Source organism: Bombina bombina, chromosome 5, assembly GCF_027579735.1.
Source record: "Bombina bombina isolate aBomBom1 chromosome 5, aBomBom1.pri, whole genome shotgun sequence".
Taxonomy (NCBI): Eukaryota; Metazoa; Chordata; class Amphibia; order Anura; family Bombinatoridae; genus Bombina; species Bombina bombina.
This window is the reverse complement of record NC_069503.1, coordinates 38723017-38745344: the sequence shown is the minus strand read 5'-3', so window position 1 is coordinate 38745344 and position 22328 is coordinate 38723017. Positions and strand designations below refer to the sequence as shown.

The 22328-nt window shown below is 36.6% G+C and overlaps 1 protein-coding gene across 1 annotated transcript in view; it reads left to right on the top strand.

Moving 5' to 3' along the window:
- Positions 1–22328, top strand: part of LOC128661265 (uncharacterized) — a 744180-nt gene that overhangs the window by 159872 nt on the left and 561980 nt on the right. The window contains exon 12 of the mRNA XM_053715539.1: positions 3094–4263. Coding sequence (XP_053571514.1) covers positions 3094–4263 — 1170 coding nt within the window. The remainder of the gene's footprint in view (positions 1–3093; positions 4264–22328) is intronic.

The following is a 22328-nucleotide window of genomic DNA, read 5'->3' as shown; positions in this document are numbered from 1 at the left end:
TAACAGAGCTATTAAATTTAAATTACCTTCCATTACAAACTGATACCCAGAAGCTTTTAGAATCATGGCATAAACATGGCCATTTATCGTGGATCGGTCGTGTAAATGCTGTAAAAATGACAATCCTCCCAAAATAACTATTTACTCCCACTTGATCTACCCTCTTACTATTTGACAACACAACAAAAACAAATAGAAACATTTATATTGTCATACCACCGACTAAGAGTAGCAAAACAGACTTTATACCTAAACAGGAAAGATGGTGGCCTAGGAATTCCCAACCTGACTACTTTAGGGCTACCCATCTAGCACGTATTGCTGCATGGAATCATAACAACCCTTTGAAGCCATGGGTCCAACTAGAAGCAGCGCTCCCCAATCTTCCTTCTTTGGGTGAGATGTGTTGGATCCCTTAAAGATACAGACCAACAACATGCACCACCAACTACTATGTAGCAAGCACACTCAAAACATGGGACAAAACCATCCAATTAAATCCCACAATCTCAAGCCAAATATCCTCTCTCACCCCACTCTGGGGACACCCATTGTTCCTCCATCCCGAATTGACACAAACAATCTCCATAACCGATCAGTTACAACAACTACCAATATCTTCATTGTTTAAAGATTGACATTTCAGAACGCAAAATGACTTACAACATATAGGAACACCTTTTCACAAATGGTTTGTATATCTTTAAATTTGTCACGCAATCCAAATAAATCCACATAAGCTAAATTTTGTTAGACCTAACACACCATTTGAATCCTTATGTATTAATTTATAGTATGCTTAGAGGCTGCTTCCCAACACATAAACCCCTAGACATAACTAAGTGGGAAAATGAACTGCAAGAAACGTTTACAGAAAAACAATGAAGCAAATTCCTTAAACTGACTAAGAAAGCATCCATCTCCCCAATCATTGTAGAACTTAACTACAAAATCCTATCAAGATGGTACCTCACACCCCACCGACTCCACAGTATCTTCACTGGTGCCTCCTCACTGTGTTGGAGACATTGCGGGGAAATAGGCACTCTCCCATATCTGGTGGCATTGCCCTCAGTTAAAAACATTTTGGGAAAACATCACCTTACACATTAACTCAATATTAGGCACAACACTCGAACTTCGCCCTTCCATAATACTCCTCAATGACCTCCCCCAAATCCCCTGTCTGTATTATAGGAAATTGTTACAAAGTATTATAAATTGCGCCAAGAGATTTAATACCTAGATTTTGGAAAAAAGCGACAACACCCACCTTACAAATATTGCTAAAGGAAGTGATCATGTTCTCTCTTTGGAAAAACTCCACTACTGCTTTCAAGGTAAAGCTTATTTTATCTTAGACCTCATATTTATATGGGACCAGAAAACAACAATATAACCTAAAAAGTACCTTTGACACAAAACCTTCTCATCTCCCCCACCTCCTCCCCTTCTTTAACTTATTTCCTCTCCTACTTTTCACCCTCTTTAGAAATATCCTTCATATCTTTAGGGTCACACGGCTACGCTGAATATAGTGCCTCTAATTTATGTTATCAACAGTGACTGTAATTTGTATTTATATTTTACTTTGACTACATTCCACAAATGTTATGTGCTAATGTTATTCATGTTGTGTTCATTTTTGAAAAATTCAATAAAAAACTATTTAATTAAAAAAAAATAACTGTTTGCTGTTTGTAATTTATTTCCATTATCAAATTGTACACAGCCTTTTAAATTACCTGTTATGAGGCACTGGTTCCTACTTAGCATATGCAGGAGTTCACATTATATACAAATATGTGTCTGTTATTGGCTAATAGCTGTCACATGGTACAGGTGCGGAACTACATTTATCAGAAAACAATTTACTATGACTTTAAAAAGAGAAGTAGGTTTTATTGCATTGTATTTTTATTATGCATTTGTTGATTTTGTAATTCTATATGTTTGTCCTTTTAAATGGACTGAGTTTGCCAAAAGGACTGGGGGTGGAGCACATGACAAAATGCCTGACAGTGAGAATTAGTAGGAAGTACAATACCAATACTGCAGTATCCAATTTAACTTATATTTAGACAACTGATTTTAAACATTTCTTTCAGGAGAAAATATTGTTTCATATAGATAATAGAAAACAAAGATTATAATATATTTGTAAAATTGTGATATGGCCCCACCTAAATTGATTTTCTACCATTATGTTGTATAGATCTGGGAAGATTAATATTTAAGGGGCAATTATAACACCCACATAGTTAACTGTGCTAAATGCTTGTGGTAAATCAACATCACATATGTAATAACCTAAACAGCTGATCTGTATCACATGAATTGTTATGTGTGCCTTTAATTATACCATACGTACAGTTAATCAGAACCATTATTTATTGTTATCTGTCTAAATCATTTAATACTCTTTTTACAGACACGACCAGAGCACTGAGAGATATCAGGTATTGATGTAACTGGAGTGAATAAGGGAACCTTCTTCCTGAGCACAGACATTGGAGCCTGTTATCAGCATGAACTCATATGTGTTAGGTGAGTAAAATAGATATTATGCTGACTTTAATTACTGGGAATATAGAATAGATCACTCATTAAACGAATATAAACTATTATATTTATATCTGCATCTTTTAAGAACATTTGTGTCAGTGACTGTTATAAAGAAGGAGCAACATCCATTGGGCTGAGGAGGAGGGAAAAATACAATATAACCTAAGTCCTTTGAGACAGACCATGTCCAACAACTGCCTAACCTCACCCCCTGACCTGGTTCATTACTCAGAACACCTGCAACTCCACCTTCCCCTGCCCTGACCTTGCTTATGGAACATCCATAACTGCACTTATGCCTACATTGTTCCCATGTATGGAACACCCACAACTCAGTAATTTTAGTTTACTATGATGTAGTAATGTTTACATTCTATGTCATCCTTTTTTAATTTGTGATTTACAGGTAAATACATTTAATACAAAACAGAAGACATTTTTGAGTATAATTTTTTTTTTAATTGAGATGGATTATATTATAATGAATAAACAGTCTTATTTTTCTTTATTCCATTTCTTTTTATGCAGACAAACACTTGTATAGTTCATATCCCTCCTTCACTACAGAAAGCATCAGAATGATACCGCAAACTCCAAAAATCTTAGACACCAATGACTATTCACAAACATTGGGGATATCACAAAAGATATTAAAAGATGATGGTGAATTGGCAGGAACTGGACAGCAATCATTATGTACAGAGAGTAATTTAGTCATCAAACAAGAGGAAATCATTTATGAAATTATTATCCCAGAGGATAAACCACACACATTTACTGATTTTTCAAAACATATTAAAGAAGAAAAAAGTCTACAGTCTAACCAAATGATTCATACAGAGGAGAACCCTTTCAAATGTACAGAATGTAAGAAAAGCTTTAGATGGAAGTCTCATCTACTAGAACACTACAAAATTCACACAGGTGAGAAACCACACACATGTACTGAGTGTGGTAAATGTTTTACACAAATGGGTAATCTGAAAACTCATAAAAAGATTCACACAGGAGAAAAGCCTTTCACATGTATAGAGTGTGGAAAAAGTTTTACACACAAGAGTGAGCTGAAAACTCATGAATTGAGTCACACGGGAGAAAAGCCTTTCACATGTATAGAGTGTGGAAAAAGTTTTACAGAAAAAAGTAATCTGAAAACTCATGAAAGGAGTCACACAGGAGAAAAGCCTTTCAGATGTACAGAGTGTGGAAAATGTTTTAGAGACAAAAGTAATCTGAAAACTCATGAAAGGATTCACACAGGAGAAAAGCCTTTCACATGTACAGATTGTGGAAAAAGTTTTATACAAATAATTAGTCTGAAAACTCATGAATTGAGTCACACGGGAGAAAAGCCTTTCATATGTAGAGAGTGTGGGAAATGTTTTACACTAAAGAGTAATCTGATATATCATGAAAGGAGTCACACAGGAGAAAAGCCTTTCACATGTTTAACGTGTGGAAGAAGTTTTACAGACAAAAGTAATCTGAAAACTCATGAAAGGATTCACACAGGAGAAAAGCCTTTCACATGTTCAACGTGTGGAAAAAGTTTTACAGACAAAAGTAATCTGAAAACTCATGAAAGGAGTCACACAGGAGAAAAGCCGTTCACATGTACAGAGTGTGGGAAATGTTTTACACATAAGGGTAGTCTGAAAACTCATGAAAGGATTCACAAGGGAAGAAACCTTTCACATTTTTAGAAAGTGGGAAAAAGGTTTTTATTGAAATCAGGTATCACAAAATGCTAAATATTTACACACAAATAAACTTTATATACACAGTGTACAAACCTTTTTTACATTTATCCTAAATATAACAAACTCTCTAAATAGAAGCATCAAAAAGGATTCTATTGTAAATAATACTTTCTAAATCCCAGTTATAAAAGCCCCAGATTGGAAGTACTCTCCAGCTGTCCTTTGTTCCTCTATATTTGTGCACCTCAGTTTCTCTCATATCAATGTGATAGAATCCAAACACCACACAGGAATATACAGATCTGTCCTTATACTGACCAGTTTACTCAACCATTCAACACCAAAGCACCCCCAGTGTTGTTTATTAATATACCAGCGTTAGGAGTTGTACGTTTGATTTACAAAGGGGAGGAAATAATTACATTTACAGAATAAAGGAGTCTTTATATGAATAGAGTGTTAGAGAATGATATAAACAAGGACATCAGACTCAAATGATTGACATCTTGGAGATATATTTAATGTGCACATCATGTGGATAAACCTTTTCTTATAGCAATAGATGATTAGCATTGTACATGTTATATACCAGAGGAATTACTGAGAGGAAACTGATTTTATTTCATGAGACACAATATCGGTAACCGGTACATACGTGATCATAATCAGTTTAATTTAAATAGCTACTATAACCTACATGTATACTGGGTATGTAATATGTGTGAAAATATAAAAGGGGAGAACTGGCACTAGTAATAGTTTTATAGTGGAATAAATGGAAATAACTCCGGTGCTAACCCTACATAAATGCAACAATACAAAAGAGGTAAGGGAACCTCAAAGGTGGGGTTTTATACAGCACTCATTCCTATTAATAGTAATAAAAAATTGAATTTTTAATAAATCTCAAGTTAAAAATAAGACCTTTAATAAAGACTATAGAGTACCCAAAGATCTGCTAGTCACATTATCCCCCTGTTTCCTGGCCGATATCAGCTCCCTCGGCTTCAGGTGACAGGGACAACGGACAGCTATTAAAACCAAAAAATAAGCACAGAGGTGCTGCAGTGAACACAAATGCATTTCGGCTGGTATATCAGCCTTTTTCAATGTGGCAGGACAAACCAAGGCCCGGGTGCCACTCCTTGATATAGCACACAACTACTCCCTCAATAACCAATCGTATCTCATCTAGTAAAGCCGCCCCTCTAATACTCCAATCCTGATCGTTCGTGTCATAACGTCTGGGGGTGTGTGGGCAGGCTCAGATTGGCTGTTGATCATGAGTATGAGCGTTGGCGTTTTGTGTTTGGACTGTATGCGCAATTGCCAATAGTAAAGAGTGTCTATGATTCAATCTGCTAAATTGTTAATTACGGATTCCAGTTTAAAAGGAGGGTATACCGTAATTGTTATTAGAATACCGTATCTCATATGATCCTCATTTTTATCTTGCAATATCTTAGCAGACATGTTTGGGATCACTAGTTACAATTGGGTCAATGTCGCTAAATGTTAAAAAGTCTCTTATGTGTATATACAATTCAAATAATAAAACATCTCAGAATTTTTCTTAGATGCATCGCACCATGATTTATAGACATAAGGTATCTTCACCAAAATATTGAAACCTAAGTTGCATATGTTCGTGATAGATACACCTGTATTTATATAGAATCCACTTAAAACATATAGAATGGTTATAAAATGGTGAGTAGATAATTCCCAATATTACCACTGCATTAGTATGATAATACATATGCGTGTACGTAGGGAAAGTGTCAGGTACCTTTTTATATATATTTTTAATCCATGGGCAAGCTTGTACAGAAAATCACAAGGTCTTATTAAAAAAGTAAAATAAGGACCCAGGTAGTTCAATTTGTGCTATGGGCGGCATATAGACTTGCATTTGAAGCAAACATATCTTATCATATCATAGACCAAAACCCAACCAATCTCTATGAAACACAATGTTTTATAATTCATTTGCTTTTAGGGTTATATCCCTATTTCCAAATAATACAGGGGTATGGCTGTTATTGATCGAATTTTGGCTCTTATTCTAAATCAGTAAGAACTATATATGTTTGAGATGGAATCAGAAATTGAATCGGTTATATCCCTATAACTAAAAGAGAGGATTCCCAGAATCTTTACAGAAATACCCAGTAATTATTGGCTTCATTCATCCCATGCAGCATCACCGAATTCAATTTAAAGATCCAGCCTGTTTCCTTTTGTAATAATATACTTTCAGTATAACCCCCTCTAATACCTGGCCCCAACATTTAAAGGTGGTGGTTTTACCTTTCATCATATTGCAAAAGGTGTTTGGCTATGCTGGTTATCTGTTTACCCTCTCTTAGGTCTTTCTGGGCATTACGTCTATTACTTAAATGTTCAGTGATCCTCGTACTCAATTTACGTGTTGTCATGCCTGTGTGAATAAAATTGCATGAACATGACAGACAATAAATGACATTGACACTTTGGCAATTTATATGAGTTTTAATTTTTCACTTCTTTGAAAATCTGTCAGTGTTGGAATCTTTTTTAATCATAAATTGACATGTTTTACAATGTCCACACGGGGTAGAGCCTTGATGAATGGGTTTTTTGTTTCTGTCCCTATCAAAGTGACTTTTAGTTAGACTATCCATCAAATTATTGGCACGTCTAAAGGTGAAAGATGGTCTATCAGGTAAGAGTGTTTTTAACTTATCATCACTTTTAAGGATATGCAAGTACTTGTTGATAATTGAACTCGCTTTGTCACTTTGGTGGTTATAAGTAAATATGAATCTGATAGCATTAGAGTCTGATTCACATTTTTTGTTAGGTTGAAGAAGTTCAGACCTATTTTTAGCCAGTGCTTTTTGATAGGCTCTAGCTAGTAGTTTTCTGGAATAACCTCGTTTGAGTAATCTCTTTCTCAATTCCAAGGCTGATTTTTTGAAAGAACTGATATCTGTACAATTTCTCCTTATTCTAAGGTATTCTCCATATGGGAGGCTCGTGATCTTAGACGGATGGTGGTTACTTTGTGCATGTTAGATATTGTTAGTGGCAGTAGGTTTTCTGTAAGCCTCAGTCACTAATTCCTCATCACGTTTAAAGATCGTCAGGTCCAGAAATTCAACTTTTATTATAGCTGGTATTATATGTTAAAAATAACCCAAAAGGGTTGGTGTTAAGTAGTTGAATGAACTTTTCAAATAATTCTATTGGACCCTCCCATATAAGGAGAATATCATCTATATACCTGGACCAGTGGGAGATGTATTGGTTCATGGTGTCATTGAACACTATCATCTCTTCCTACCAGCCCAGGTATATATTTGCATAAGTCGGTGCGCACGACGTACCCATGGCGGTACCACATATTTGTAAAAAGAATTTATCATTGAACACAAAATAGTTATGTGTTAATACAAACTTAAGTAATCTAATGATAAAATCCTTTGTGGTTAGATCCATATTTGTATCTTTCTGTAAGAAATGTGCCACCGCTTTAATGCCCCATTCGGTCTTAATACTGGTATAGAGGGACTCGAGTCGACATCACATGTTACTAGTATAGACTGTTGTGTGATTTTAATATTTTGTTCAAAATATGCATTGTATCCCTAGTATGAGAGGGTAATGCATCTACAATCTTCCTGAGTCTCGCATCTACATATCTACTAGCTTTCTCTGTTAGAGACCCTATACCAGAGACAATGTAATATGTGTGTCATGTTGTGTAACTTGATATTATGTCTGTTAGATGTTTTCATGTTAGTTAGAAGCCACAAGAACTGATAATAGCACTTACTGTATATATAAAGGGAACATTATATGTCTGATAAATCCCTTTGTATCAAGAGCACAAGTGTTAGGTATATTTATACCATGTGTGCATATATCATGTAATGCTGATTTTTACTATATAATGATATACAATGTTTTTCATGCAAATAAAAAGTGATTATAATCCAGACCAGTATTTTGTGTTTTTTGTATAATTTAAATGGCTACTATAACCTACATGTATACTGGGTATGTAATATGTGTGTCATGTTCTGTAACTTGATATTATGTCTGTTAGATGTTTTCATGTTAGTTAGAAGCCACAAGAACTGATAATAACGCATACTGTATATATAAAGGGAACATTATATGTCTGATAAATCCCTTTGTATCAAGAGCACAAGTGTTAGGTATATTTATACCATGTGTGCATATATCATGTAATGCTGCTGTTTACTATATAATGATATACAATGTTTTTCATGCAAATAAAAAGTGATTGGAATCCAGACCAGTATTTTGTGTTTTTTGTATAATTAAAAACAAAATATCACAGAATAATTAGGAAAACATCATCAAATACAGAAGCCAAATCTGACAGTGAAAGTTAAACGCTGATAAATCAGAACGTAATTTTACCCAACTTTTCAATTCCCTTCTATTATCTAATTTGCTTTGATCTTTTGGTATCCTTAGTTATAGCGTAAACCTAGGAAGCTGATATTATATGAGCTTAGGGGCGTGTAAGTGTGTTTAGTACTCTGTGCAGCAGTGTTTGTAACTATGTATAACATAGCTATAAATCTTCTTGCAAACTCTGCTGTCTGAAGATACGTGCACGCTCTTGAGTTCACCTAGGATTACTCTTTAACAAAGGATACTTAGAGAACTAATCACAAATTATAATACAAGTAAATTGGAAAGTTTTTTTTTTTTTTTTTTTTTTTAAATGGCATGTTCTATCCAATCCATTTAAGTTTAATTTTGCCTTTTCTGTCCCTTTAACAGTACATAAAACAATATCAAATGAACCCCCAACCTACCCCAACCCAGATTATTAATCACCAGCAAGACTTTTTATACACAGACATTTTATGTAACTTAAATCATACCTAAAGTAAAGGTAAACTTTAGCGGTATTGAAAGCCTCTAAGCATTCTAATAGTCAATAACAACATAGTCACTAACTTTATTTTTATTTTGATGCTATACTTTAGATGCAATCTAATCTTTATTTTTCCTACCGTTTATTTGCCAATTCCGCCCCCATGCCACTTCCGTGTTTCTCTGTCCACCCGCTCTCTACGCCAGGTGAAAGCGCGTTCACGAAGTAGATATCGTCTGCGCATGCACAACTTGCTGACGATAAAAAGTATTCATTGATCAAAAGTATTGATGCAATACTTATTCTGAGATTTACATCTGAATAGTAAGACAGGTCGCACAGAGCATGTGCGTCTCTCGAACGAGCATGGAGGGAACTACAATGATTCAAGTAAAATGCATGCTCTCAGGAATCTAGTGATGTAGGAATGGATGGGCTGCCCCCCCCGGGGGGGAAAGCTAATTGGACGTTAATATAGATCTACACTGTCAATCAACTATTCCATAATGTCAGGCAGAGGAAAGATTTGTGTCGGGCGAGTACTTGTAAGGTAGAAATAGAAGTAATTACGACAATTAGGATAATAACTATGAATTAAACTTATGCTTATTTTTCATTCTATGTAAGATAGCGTTAACTAGTGGGCTCATTTTTACCTTACCTTTAAAGGGATAGAAAATTACACTTTCATGATTCAGATAGAATGTGTCATTTTAATTTCACTTATGTTATCAAGTGTATATGCTACTGAGAGCTGACTGGTGGCTACACACATGTGCCTCTTGTCATTGGCTCACCTGATATGCTCAGCTAGCTACCAGTATTACATTGCTGCTCTATAGCTGACTTTGCAGGAGTTAAATACATAGTTATAAACAATCAGTGGTACAATAATAAACTGATCTAACATATTAAAATATTTTTGCCCCTTTATACCCCTTTAATTAACAGCAGTGACAATAACAATTATTTCTAGATAATCAATATCTTGGTAAATTTGTCACAATGTTATCTTTATTAAACAAGGATTCACACCAAGATGGCACAAAGCTAGATCTGACGAAAGGGACAGTAAACAGCTTGAGACTGTAATATAAACTGACTAATTATTCCTAGGAAAACAACTTTACCATATACTTTCAATGTCTAATATTATTGTTATATCAGCTGTGTGCCGGGATATTATCTGTGTGTCACAGACATACAGTGACTAATAATGCAATAAACACATAGAAATAACTTCACTGACTCACTATTTAATGTCTAATAGTATTGTTATATCAGCTGTGTGCCGGGATATTATCTGTGTGTCACAGACGTACAGTGACTAATAATGCAATAAACACACAGAAATAACTTCACTGACTCACTATTTAATGTCTAATAGTATTGTTATATCAGCTGTGTGCCGGGATATTATCTGTGTGTCACAAACGTACAGTGACTAAGAATGCAATAAACACATAGAAATAACTTCACTGACTCACTATTTAATGTCTAATAGTATTGTTATATCAGCTGTGTGCCGGGATAGTATCTGTGTGTCACAAACGTACAGTGACTAATAATGCAATAAACACATAGAAATAACTTCACTGACTCACTATTTAATGTCTAATAGTATTGTTATATCAGCTGTGTGCCGGGATATTATCTGTGTGTCACAGACGTACAGCGACTAATAATGCAATAAACACATAGAGGTAACTTCACTGACTCACTATTTAATGTCTAATAGTATTGTTATATCAGCTGTGTGCCGGGATATTATCTGTGTGTCATAAACATAAAGTGACTAATAATGCAATAAACACATAGAAATAACTTCACTGACTCACTATTTAATGTCTAATAGTATTGTTATATCAGCTGTGTGCCGGGATATTATCTGTGTGTCACAGACGTACAGTGACTAATAATGCAATAAACACATAGAAATAACGTCACTGACTCACTATTTAATGTCTAATAGTATTGTTATATCAGCTGTGTGCCGGGATATTATCTGTGTGTCAGACGTACAGTGACTAATAATGCAATAATCACATAAAGGTAACTTCACTGACTCACTATTTAATGTCTAATAGTATTGTTATATCAGCTGTGTGCCGGGATATTATCTGTGTGTCACAGACGTACAGTGACTAATAATGCAATAAACACATAGAATTAACTTCACTGACTCACTATTCCCTTTTGCCTCCGGTTGAATTATAGATCCGTATGCAGAAAGAGCGTCCCACTCGCTTGCGCTACTGGTCACTTTTGGTCATGGCGTGTTTCCTGTGTAGCTTTAGGTTTCCTCCGGCAGCTGCACGCCAACACTTTAATGGTACAAAGGGTCCCTATTGCTGTAGTGATTCCTCTATTCACTACATATAAACTGTAATAAACAAACAGCAGGGAACAGTCCTATGGAGAAAGACGGCTTTATTAGAAAGATGCAGCATTATCGTGACCTCTTATTGTGACTTCATCAGAGACGTCTGACAAACGGCTTGATGAGCGAAACGCGTAAGAATGATCCTGATAATGCTGCCTTCTTTCTAATGAAGTAGCTGTAATCCATAGGATTGTTCTCTGTCATTTGCTTTATTTATTACATTTACCTTTATTACTAATTTTTCCCCATTTTCCTGTAATTTAAGTCTCAAAATGTTGTATTTTTCAGTCCTGAAAACTAAAAGTGCACATAGCAGCATCACATATCTGTCCAGAAGTGGCTTATTTTTGATCCAGGAGTTATATCTTACTGTACGGTATAATGTCAAGTTGCTATGAATACTTTCCTTTCCTTACATGCGTCATCTTTTTAGTCCATAGAAAAAGAGGTTTGATATTACAATCGCTATGTATACTATATCTGCAAGTGTTTGCTTAGATATAAATATTCTGTCTTATTTATAAATAATATTGTTAATTGAAGGATAAATACAAAGCATTTTTATATCTAATTTTGTATAAATATATAGTGAAAAAATCTCTAGTGGATTATAGAAATAATATGAAGTTCCCAAGAGCTAATACACAGGTATGGAGCATTTCAGTACAACAGATAACTGTGCCTATGTACAGCATGTGAGAGGGAAAATAAGGTTATCAGATTTACATAGAAAAATCTAAGTCATTGTAAAACAAACAAACACTCCGAGGATGGACGTTATGGTGCTAAATATCTAAAGGTCTCTGGGATGGTGAGATTATTTAAAAGGATAGTAAAAGAATTTACATGATTCAGATTGGGCAGGTAATTTTAGACAACTTTCTAATTTACTTTTATCAACAAATATGTGTTTTGTTCTCTTGGTATTCTTAGTTGAAAGCTAAACCTAGGGAGGCTCTTATGCTAGTTTCTAAGCCATTGAAGGCTGTATCTTATCTGAAGGCATTTGACAGTTTTTCACAGCTAGAGGGTGTTAGTTCATGTGTGTCATATAAATAACATTGTACTCATGCATGTGGAGTTGTTTAAGAGTCAGCACTAATTGCCTGCAAAAGAGCTGAGGGATGTTCCGAAAGAAACACATCAACATTTGTATTTATAAATACAAAGCGTAATTGTTGTGGTGTTTTCTTGTAAAATAACCTGAACATAAGTGTTCCATGGGCGTGTATGAAATTTTCTCTCGAATCCCAACATATTTATCTAAATATTTTCACCCTTCAGTTTTCACTGTTTTTCTCACAAATAAAAAGGTGTCTAGGTTGTAAAAAAATACTGAAAATACTTAATACACTAATAGAAAGATACCTGAATATGAAACTATAGGTGATTGTAAGATGAGAATAAACCACGGTTAGATCTCCGATATTCAGACTGTCTCCTCTGTAGACTGGTTCACTCTCTGTTCCACAAACCCTTCTCACTGCACTGTGTCACAGCCTCAGCGCTCCCACAGGAACCCACTGCATGCACTACGATCCGGTGCCCAGGAATCACAGGAGACTCCACCAAACTCCCAATCAAACAAACGATAAATCCATGTCCTCCCACTCAGCAGAGAGTCTAGGTTAAAGACAGGATTCTTGAAACTACCATAAAATTGATCTATTCTTGTTGCTCATAAAAAGGATCCCATCAAGGTAAAGAAGGTCATTGTAAGATGCGCATTTTTTTTCTTAAATTGTTTATTTTCAGTATCAACATAAAGATAGATGATATACAGATATAAGTAAGATAATCACATTAAATAACTTAATTTGCCACGCAGGGAGGATAAATCAAATTAACATCAGCTTAATATGGTCTACACATGAACAGTGTGAGTTACATTATAATATTATACGTATAATTTAAACCTTGAAGCTATAAGTCTTATTATTAACATCTCATTTCGTTGAAATTTTAACTTAACCCCCCAACCATTCTCTCACCTGATGGCAATGACGCGCAGTGAGGTCAGAGGATCGCGAGGCTCTGGCTATGATACAGCCGAGAAACATACACATATCCATTATATTATACACAAAATCTCTCTCACACACACATACACTCTCTCTCACACACATACACTGTCTCACACACACACACGCTCTCACACACGCGCGCTCTCACACACACGCGCGCTCTCACACATACACACACACGCACTCTCACACATGTATTCTCTCACACACACACTCACACTCTCACACACACTCTGACACACACACACTTTCTCTCACACACATACACTCACTCTCACACACACAAACACTCAAACTCACACACACTCTCTGTCACACACAGTCTCTTTCTCGCAAATGCACACATTATTATGTATATAAATATATATATATATATAATATACTATACACAGTAGATTGTATGGGGAAAAAGCACAGACATCTTTTAGGACTGCACAGTATCCAACATTATAGTGTCATTGGAGGGAAAGGGGTTAAAAACCTATTACTGTGAAGAGGGGCAGTGCTATTGAGCTATTATTAAAGGCCGGCTGTAAAGTGAAAGTAAACGAGTTGGGTAATAAAGGTTCACGGCAGGCACATGAGAACAAATAATTTACAAGCTGCAAGAATGTTGTGTAAAATTCCCTGCCATCAAAACAGTCAACTAGCTGGGGAGGGGCCATAAGTGCAGCGGCATTACTTGAGATGTACCGTTTGGGATGTCGTATAATGCTTAAAGAATACTTTCATTTAAAGTCTCTGCTGTTTTTAGACTGCCTTTCCCCTTTGTAACTCGCACATTGCTCCTATGACATTGTGTGAATAATTTCTGTCTGGTAGTGGCAACTCTCACAGCCTGCACAGGTCAGCCACTCTGCCGGTAACATTCTTAAAGGGACATGAAACCCAATAATTTTCTTTCATGATTCAGATAAAGAATACAATTTTAAACAACTTTCCAATTTACTTCTATTATTTAATTTGCTTCCTTCTCCTGTTATCCTTTGCTGAAAGGTTTATCTAGGCAAGCTCAGGGACAGCAGATAACCTAGGTTCTATCTGTTGATTGGTGGCTGCATATATATATATTGATTGTGATTGACTCACCCATGTGTTCAGTTAGAAACCATTAGTGCATTTCTGCTCCTTTAGCAAATGATACCAAGAGAATGAAACAGATTACATAATAGAAGTAAATTGGAAAGTTGTTTGAAATTGTATTCTCTATCTGAATCATGAAAGAAAATGTTTGGGTTTCATGCTCCTTTAAGAAGAGGGAGGAAGTTGTGAATTAGTCTGTTGTGCGATCCTGCTCTAGAGGGAAATCCTGCTGTCAGTTCACTCCATTTATCCACAGTGGGACACACAGCTGGAGTAACCTGTAAGCAGCTCTCTGTGGTCATGTTGACAGGTTAGCCCTCTAACAGTCTGAGCAGGAGACGGCACCTCCTGGCTTCCTAACCTGGAAAGGGCTCAGCTGAAGCCGCTCCAGATGCGCTAAGGGCATGATGTAACAGTTGTTTTCCAATTCCAAATGTCATTTTCATGTGTCCTTTTTTGTTCTCAGGCTGAGATGAAAATGACATTTGGAATTGGAAAACAAAAGAGTTAAAAACCAGAACACTGCACTGACGCTTTTATATACTAAAGTATTCCAGACCAGTGTGATTTATCACACACAGCACACACATACCTCATATATTATTCCCTGGCCTGCACAGCTGAGTTTAACTGTTCTTAACATAAAGAATGCAGCATGGGGACAGAGAGCAGAGCACACAAGTTCAGTCCCTAATTCCCGCACCCACACCACCATTCAGTGTACTACAGTGTAACTAACACAGCCGTGTTAAACAGCCCCAGCTACCCCCTTTACTGCTGCCGGTTCTGAATCTGAATGTGATTCTGTAATTAATTTGCACTTATCTGGAAAACTTCTCCGGCTCCTGTCTGACTCTTCTCTCAGTCGCCACTTCTCACTGGCAGCAGGCTCACACATGATATTGCTTGTCTCAGACTGTCGACTCTTTTCCTGCCCTGAATCTGGCACCGACCGCTGATTGGCTTCAGTGGCGACTTAGAGAGAAGCCTCCTTTGAGAGCAGAATGGGCCTTGAAGAGCCGTAAGCACCACTTGGTGGCGCTGGATCCGGCTCATACAAAAATGTAAAAAGCCATCCATATTGCGCAATGGTGGGGGAGCTGAACGTCTCATAGCCTCTCCATTGCACTATATGGATCACAATGCACAATAAACATAGCTCAAATGTGGCAGCGTGGTGTGGTGTTGGGGGGGTTAACTTCGGGTACAGAATATTTTTTTTTTTAATTTTTTATAAACTCACCTTCCTCCTATGATGGCACTGCATCTATTTAGTCCTTATGCATTATGGTTTAATGCGTTCTCATCTTAGTGAGTTCTCATTATTTTGGTTCTCCTATTGTTCTAGCATTATTGAGGACCTAACAGGATTTAGGATTTGTTTTTCTCCATTTCAGATAGAGCAGTAATATAAGATTCCCATTTAATTAAGAATCTTGTTATTGGTTTTTCCCCATAGTTACGTAAATTGCATTGTTCCATAGCTAATTGTTGCCTCATTAATTAAAGAAAAAATGGGGGATTTTGAGTGCATTGACATCTTTCTATTATTTAAATATTAGATTACTTCCTAAAATTATAGTAAGGTTAATTAATCTAGTCTTAGACCCATACCCCTGCCCGTTGCAAAGAAATATATCTATATTTGTAAAGTTAATTTCCATCTTACAGATTTTGCTCAGCCAGTGTTGTATTTTATTGTATTGTATTTATTGATATATTTGATATAGCAATATTAGATGTGACTCTCTTCTGTGTAGAGATGGAGTTGCTTTCTCAACTCTAATTAAGCTTTTTTAAACTAATGATTCTGATACCCCCTTTAAACCAGAGTTTCTCAATTTCTGTGCAATATTAAGTGTATTTTTTTTAGATTTTTTTTGTTTTGGGTGTAGGGTTACTTCTTTTGTTCCTTAGCTCTGCTCTGGCTGATAAGGGTGCAGCACACGTTTTCTTCAGGGCCCTGGGGTGACCACTGAAATCACACACACATGCAACTGAGTGTTTTCACAAGATTCCCCTTTATTGAAGAACACACAACGAATTTATAGTGATGTATACGTCATACATGAGGTCACAGGAAATATATAAAAAACGTAGTTAACTTCACATCTGCATAAGGGGCCCACAGGAAATAAGAATGTTGTTATAGCACATAACAGAATATGCCCATATAACCATTTGTAGAGAGGATGCTATATTAGAACCATATGTTACAACTTATACAAAAATAAACTTGTAGAATGCTGCATTATAAACATTTGATACTAGATTTAAGGTTACCCTCAATATGCTTAATATGTGAGATTCAAATTACCCATATAACATAATATATATAATATATATATACACATATATACATATATATATATATATATATATATATATATATATATATATATATACATACATATACATACACACATATATACCCATCATTCCCCTCTTTGATCACATCGTGATCACATAACCTGTAATGTTCCTACAATATAAACTATCTGGGTCTACCTCTAATTAAATTTTGCAGTTGAACTTTTTCTGCATCTTGTATCATACCTGATATTTTCTTTCGTTAAGTACAAGACATGTAACAGTTAAACAATGTTAATAATAGTAAACAAAATACAATAATGAGCAGAGGATAAAAAGCAAATTTAACCATTTTTGTCCCAGTGGGGGACCATCCTGTCAAAAAATCATACCAATGATGGCTTAAATCTTGTTGTATTTTTGATGAAACAGTTAATAATTTGTTTTTAACAAAATGGGTTTGTATTTCCCCATGAGAGATAGCTTTAGCATGTCCTTGTAGGTGAGTGAACATTTCTTTTTGACCTTCCATTAATTGAAGGATGGTAGAAACAGGTAACTGATAAGAAGAAATAGGTAGGGCATGGGGTGCAAAGAAAGTATGTTCATGAAAAGTAAGCACAGGGTGCAGAAAGTAACTATTATCATCCAAAGTCAAAAAGCTAACATTAAACACACAGCCAGAAAATGGTAGCTGACTGTCAATAATAGGAATGTCAACTGGCACACTTTAGACATACACACAGTTTGAGGGGCTGTCTCTAGCATGACAGAAAAACTCTCTGGATATATCTGCCACGTACAAGAATTCATCTCAGATGCTAATAAACAGGGTTCAAAGATTGGGGAGGCATGTCTACAAGCTAAACCATGATCAGTTCTATCACAATGCTCAAGGGATGTGGTGGTGTTTTCAGCAGGGATTATATATTTACCAATAAATGTAGGTTTCCACCACGTCCAATTAGAATGTAAGAGATTAAAAACTGGATGAGGTAAAGCAAAAAATTTACAAGCTAATTTAACAACATCAGGTGTGTAGGCAGTAATTGATACTAGACAATAGTGTTTTGAAACATAACCATTATGTTCCCAGTCAACACACTTTACACTAGAAGTGTCAATTTTCAACCATACATTATGCTTGTGGTTATCTAATTCTAACAAGGTGCGTAGTTTAACACTCTTAGGGAACATAAGAATGTTTTCTAAATCTAAACGTTGTTGACTCATATATACGTAACGTAAACCACAAAGGCTCCAACTACTACTATCAGAGACTAAATTCTCTACGGCCATTGTGATTTTATTCAAATATTTATACATACTAGATTCAAGTTGTAAACCCTTTCGTTGAGGTTCATATATAGTAGGAGCCCATTGACCTGTCAAATATAATGCTGACCCAATATCTGCACCAGCAGTTGATATTTTGTTACGTATAATTTCACTATCAATACCATTAAGAACACCTAAAGTTACACCAGTTCCTCCTAACAAAGTATCATACCACTCACGTCGTCTGCGTGACGGGCGACATAAGGAGACATCTGGGGTAGAAATATTCAGGGAAATGTGTACCATATGGGAGAATGTTGTAGTATTTACACAAGTGTGGGGAAGGGGTATTGTGTGTAACTGTGTAATACTGGGTGTTGTGTGTGGATTACAAAATTGTATAAAACCACCATGCACACTTTCTGAGGAACTACCCTTTCTAAACCGTGTACTCATAAATACAAGGTATGTATTCTGAGGCCATGTAATCACTGTAGTTTGATTTCCACCATCCTGTATTGTTGTTATGTTAGGCATTGTTAGATTGTTACGATAAAGAAAAGATAGAAAATATTGTATGTTACCGAATATTTTTGTATCTTGTTCATGTTTACTTGAACGTGAATTCATTCTGAAACTAAATTTATTTGGCATTCCCATAAAACGGGGGGGGGAAGATCTGACAAGAGGTAGCTTGTATAGTTGATATAAGACGTAACTTGCATGCTACATTGTTGTTTATCATTGTGTGGGGTTAATGTTAATATATTTGAAATGTTATTGTAACATAGATTTTTTGATGCAGATTCCAAAATAAATACTTCACATTTTTCTTCGATATTACACCATTTCGGATCCCTACCTTCTTGGTCTATGCTATAATTATGTATAGCATCACCATACCAAGCAAACAAATTATAACATTTGACAGTTACACGGGGTGTCCTATGTAATGGTGCAAACCATTTTGGTCTTACTAAAAGATTAGCGTTATTATTTGTTTTAAATAGTTCACAAATAGGTGTAAAATGTTCAGCATCTTCAGGTGAGTAATAACATGCCGTTATTAATACTATTGGGATATACACAAAGATCAATATCCCCATTAGGAAAAGGAAGATCTTGCAGAAATGTCTTGGATCCATGATTGAGATCGTCATCCTGGTCTTTGTGAGGAGTGATCGATACCTTATCACCCACTTCTCCTTTGTGAGGGGTGACCGATAGCTTGTCACCCGCTTCTCCTCTCTTTGGACAGAGTTTCACTCGTGAAGCGTGTATCCAGATGTCCTTGTCGTCAGTCAGTACGGCAGTCCTGGTTACAGCGATCACAGTGACTGGCTTGCTGAATGGGAAACCTCCTTTCTTTGCTTTATTCAGCTGGCGAATGCAGACCAGATCTCCAGGCTTGAAAGGATGGGTTGGTTCCTGTGAGGGAAGAGGTAAACGGGAAGACACATCACCATAGATGCCATTCAATTTATCAATCAATTGTTTTACATATTGTTCCTTAATACAATCTAAATCACCATTTTTAATGATAAGTGGGCCTTTTACCCATGGAGTAGGGAATGGTCTACCCATTAGGACCTCAAATGGAGACAACCTGGTTGTCCTATTTGGGGTCATTCTGATTTCTGCTAAAATCGCAGGTAAATAGTTTTGCCATTTAACCCATGTACCTGCTGTTGCCTTTAAAAGTTTTTCCTTGATATTGCGATTCATTCTTTCTACAATCCCTGAGCTTTGAGGATGGTAGGGAATGTGAAAGTTCCAATTAATCTGTAACCATTCTACTAACTCATGTGTGATTTTACTAATGAACGCTGGACCGTTATCAGAATTAATCTGAAGCGGACAACCAAATCTGGGAATTATTTCAGTGGCTAAAATTTTAGCGACTGTTTTTGCATCTTCCCTCTGGGTAACAAAAGCTTCTGGCCACTTAGAAAATTGGTCAACTATTACAAGCAGATATAATTGTTTAGCGCCAGTTTTTGGAATATGTGTAAAATCAATTTGTAGATGTGTGAATGGGGCTGTAGGTGGGGGTAAGTGGTCATGCTGGGCTTTATTGGGGATGGTTGCATTGGTCTGTAAGCAATATACACATCTATTAATATATGCCTTGCAATGATCACCTATACCTCTAATGTAGAAAGATTGCTTCAACAAGTTAGTTGTTGGTTTTATACCTAGGTTTCCAACACCATGGGCTTGTGCTATAAAGAGTGGTGCACTGATTTCCGGTATGCCCACCTTCCCCTCTTTAGAAAACAAATCATTCTCATCTAAAGTTAATCCATTAGTAGTCCAGAAAGATATGTCACTAGGAGTGGCATGTCCCTGGAGTTCAAGAAGCATATGGTCTGTAGGACATGAAGGTGGGGCTAAAACAGCATACATACGGATGGTGGATCTGGGTGTATGAGAAACATAAGCAGCCTCTTTAGCAATTTTATCTGCAAGCCTATTACCCAAGGAAATAGGGTCAGACTTGTATGTATGTGCACGGCAATGTATGATCGCTATGTCCTTTGGGAGTTGTATGGCCTCTAAAAGGTCATTAATCAGGTCTGTATGAGAGATGGTCTTGCCATCTGCTGAAACAAAACCACGTTGTTTCCATATCATACCAAAATCGTGCACAACCCCAAAAGCATAGCGAGAGTCAGTGTAAATGTTAACAGATTTATTTTCAAACAATTTACATGCTTTTGTGAGTGCTATTAATTCTGCAGCTTGTGCAGAAGGATAAGGAATGGGGCCTGCATCTAGAACAATGTCTGGTAGTTGCAAAACGGCATAGCCTGTCTTATAAATACCGACACTAGGTCGGGAACAAGAACCATCAACAAACACATTATCAGCATGGTCAAAAGGTTTATCCATCAAGTCAGGTCTTGGTGTGGTAATGTGGTGTATTACCTCTATACAATCATGGTCTGTTGGAAAGTCTGGTGATCCTGTAAGTAAGGCACTAAGTATTTGAGTTGGCCCTGAGGATACACTACTATATTTAATAGTCAGATTTGTATTATTCAGTAATATACATTCATAACCAGAAAGTCTTTGAGAAGTCATGTGTTGGGTAGTGACATTTTTTACAAGATGTAAAACTTGGTGACTAGTGTGTAGTACTATTGGATGGCCTAATGTGATTGTTTCAACCATCTCTACAGCCATGGCGCAAGCCGCCAATGCTCAGAGACACGCCAGCATCCCTTGTACCGGTAATGGAACTACTTTGGAAAAGAAAGCTACGGGACGCATATTGCCTCCACCATGCTCTTGGGCACAGACAGCAGCCATGGTTTTACAATTGTCCCTCGCATACAAGTGAAATGGTTTACAATAATCAGGTAGTCCTAAAGCAGGGGCACTAATAATGCTAGTCTTCAGAGCTATGTAGGATTTAGTCATGTCTGTGGTCCATTGTATATGTTCAGGGCAATCCCCTTTTGTGGCTTGCCTTAGAATGGAATCATGATGGGAGCACTCAGGAATCCATTGTCTGCAATAATTAATCATACCTAGAAAGGTGAGCATGTCCTTTCTAGTAACTGGCTTTGGGATCTGTTGAATCGCTTGGATTCGTTTGGGACTAATGGACCGGTGGCCTTGGGAAAGCACAAAACCAACTTTTGTCACTCCTACTTGTAGCTTATGTTTTGCTATTTTATGACCTTCAGCAGCAAGGTGTTTTAACAGACTTATTGTATCTACTGTATTTGCCTCCTGGTTAGGACTACACAACAGTAGGTCATCGACGTACTGAAGGAGGACGGAACCTTGGCTGGGAGTCCATGACCGCAAGGTACGTTGGAGCACCAGCGAGTAGACCGCAGGTGAGGCCACATAGCCTTGAGGGAGGCGTGTCCAGGTAAGCTGACGCCCATCATAATAAAAAGCCATAAGTAGCTGTGTCTCAGGGTCCAATCGGACTGAAAAAAATGCGTTAGCTAAATCAATGACTGTAAATATACAGGCGTCATGTGGAATGGCTGTGAGTAAGGTTGTAACATCTGGGACTATTGGGGCAATTGGGATTACTATTTCATTAATTGCCCTTAGGTCTTGTACTAACC